The sequence below is a fragment of the Pteropus vampyrus genome, unplaced genomic scaffold, assembly GCF_000151845.1.
Source record: "Pteropus vampyrus isolate Shadow unplaced genomic scaffold, Pvam_2.0 Scaffold1794, whole genome shotgun sequence".
Taxonomy (NCBI): domain Eukaryota; kingdom Metazoa; phylum Chordata; class Mammalia; order Chiroptera; family Pteropodidae; genus Pteropus; species Pteropus vampyrus.
In genome coordinates this window covers 2,367-3,382 of record NW_011890575.1, presented here as the reverse complement: position 1 = coordinate 3,382, position 1,016 = coordinate 2,367, and the positions used below count along the sequence as shown (strand labels likewise).

The following is a 1,016-nucleotide window of genomic DNA, read 5'->3' as shown; positions in this document are numbered from 1 at the left end:
CGTGCAGCAGGACAGCTCACACGCCGGTCACACTGCTCAGGAGCGGCCCCGGTCTGGCAGCAGAGCTGGGCATGAAGGCCCCCGAGACCAGCCACCCCTCTCCCGTAGGGCCCTGCTGCCTGGAAGGAGGTACACCATCTGGGCGACTGCCCTCAGTGGGCTCAGGGGACAGGGACACCCCACCGAGAGCCTGGCTTCAGCTCCGCTGCACGTGTGGACCCGTAAGTAAGCCATGTGGCTGGCCCGGGCCAGTGGAACTTTCCGGGGAAGCTCTTGCCCCTTGGTCCTCTCCGCAGTGGCCGTGGCACCAGAAACCAGCCCCGGGCTGAGTGTACCCCGAATGGCAGTGTGCCCAGGGGCCAGGTCCTCCTGCTGGGCTGCCGCCGAGCCACAGCCAGAGGGGCCCTCGGGCAGGAGGCCCCGTGCGGCCCCCTCCGCGGGGCAACACGGGCTCCGGGAGAGGGGAGCACGGCCTTGCGACAGGGACCGGTGAGCAAGGGGGAGGCAAGTGGCTCGGTGAGGAAGGACGGTGTGAGCGGGGCCTGGCCGGAGGGGCAGGGGTCAGCGCATGTCCCAGTGGCCCTGAGCGCTGGGACCGGGCCCACTGCCCTCCTCTGCGTCCTGGGGTAAGGTGTGTGGCCAGGCTCTGGGTCAGGAGTGCCGCACGGGGGGGGATCGCGGACAACGCAGACGTGGGGCCTCTCTGGGTAGGAGGCGCAGCTGCAGATTCGCACCCAGCCCCCATTCCCTCAGGGCCACAAAGTCACCTGTAGTAACTCAGTCTGGTTTCAAACGAGGCTTCGGCTATCCTCGTCAGGTCTTTCAACCGCGTCCTGGGCAGAAGACCCCATCAGCCCCTTCACCTCCCTCCCCTGCTCTGTGCCTCGTCCAGGGCCTCTGCCACCAGTAAACCTGACTGCCACCCGAGTCACAGCCACGTCTGCTCACGTGGTCTGGGATGCCCCCACTCCGGGCACCTCGCTGGAGGCATACATCATCAACGTGACCACCAGCCA

At 67.6% G+C, this 1,016-nt stretch overlaps 1 protein-coding gene across 1 annotated transcript in view; it reads left to right on the top strand.

Annotated features, from left to right (window-relative positions):
- The window catches only part of LOC111734550 (sushi, nidogen and EGF-like domain-containing protein 1), a gene marked incomplete at its 3' end in the record, with an annotated part of 4,753 nt that extends 3,741 nt beyond the window's left edge, over window positions 1-1,012 (top strand). Inside the window, exons 3-4 of the mRNA XM_023526649.1 lie at window positions 109-221; window positions 893-1,012. Of these exons, the coding sequence (XP_023382417.1) occupies window positions 109-221; window positions 893-1,012 (233 nt within the window). The remainder of the gene's footprint in view (window positions 1-108; window positions 222-892) is intronic.
- Between the last annotated feature and the right edge of the window lie 4 nt (window positions 1,013-1,016).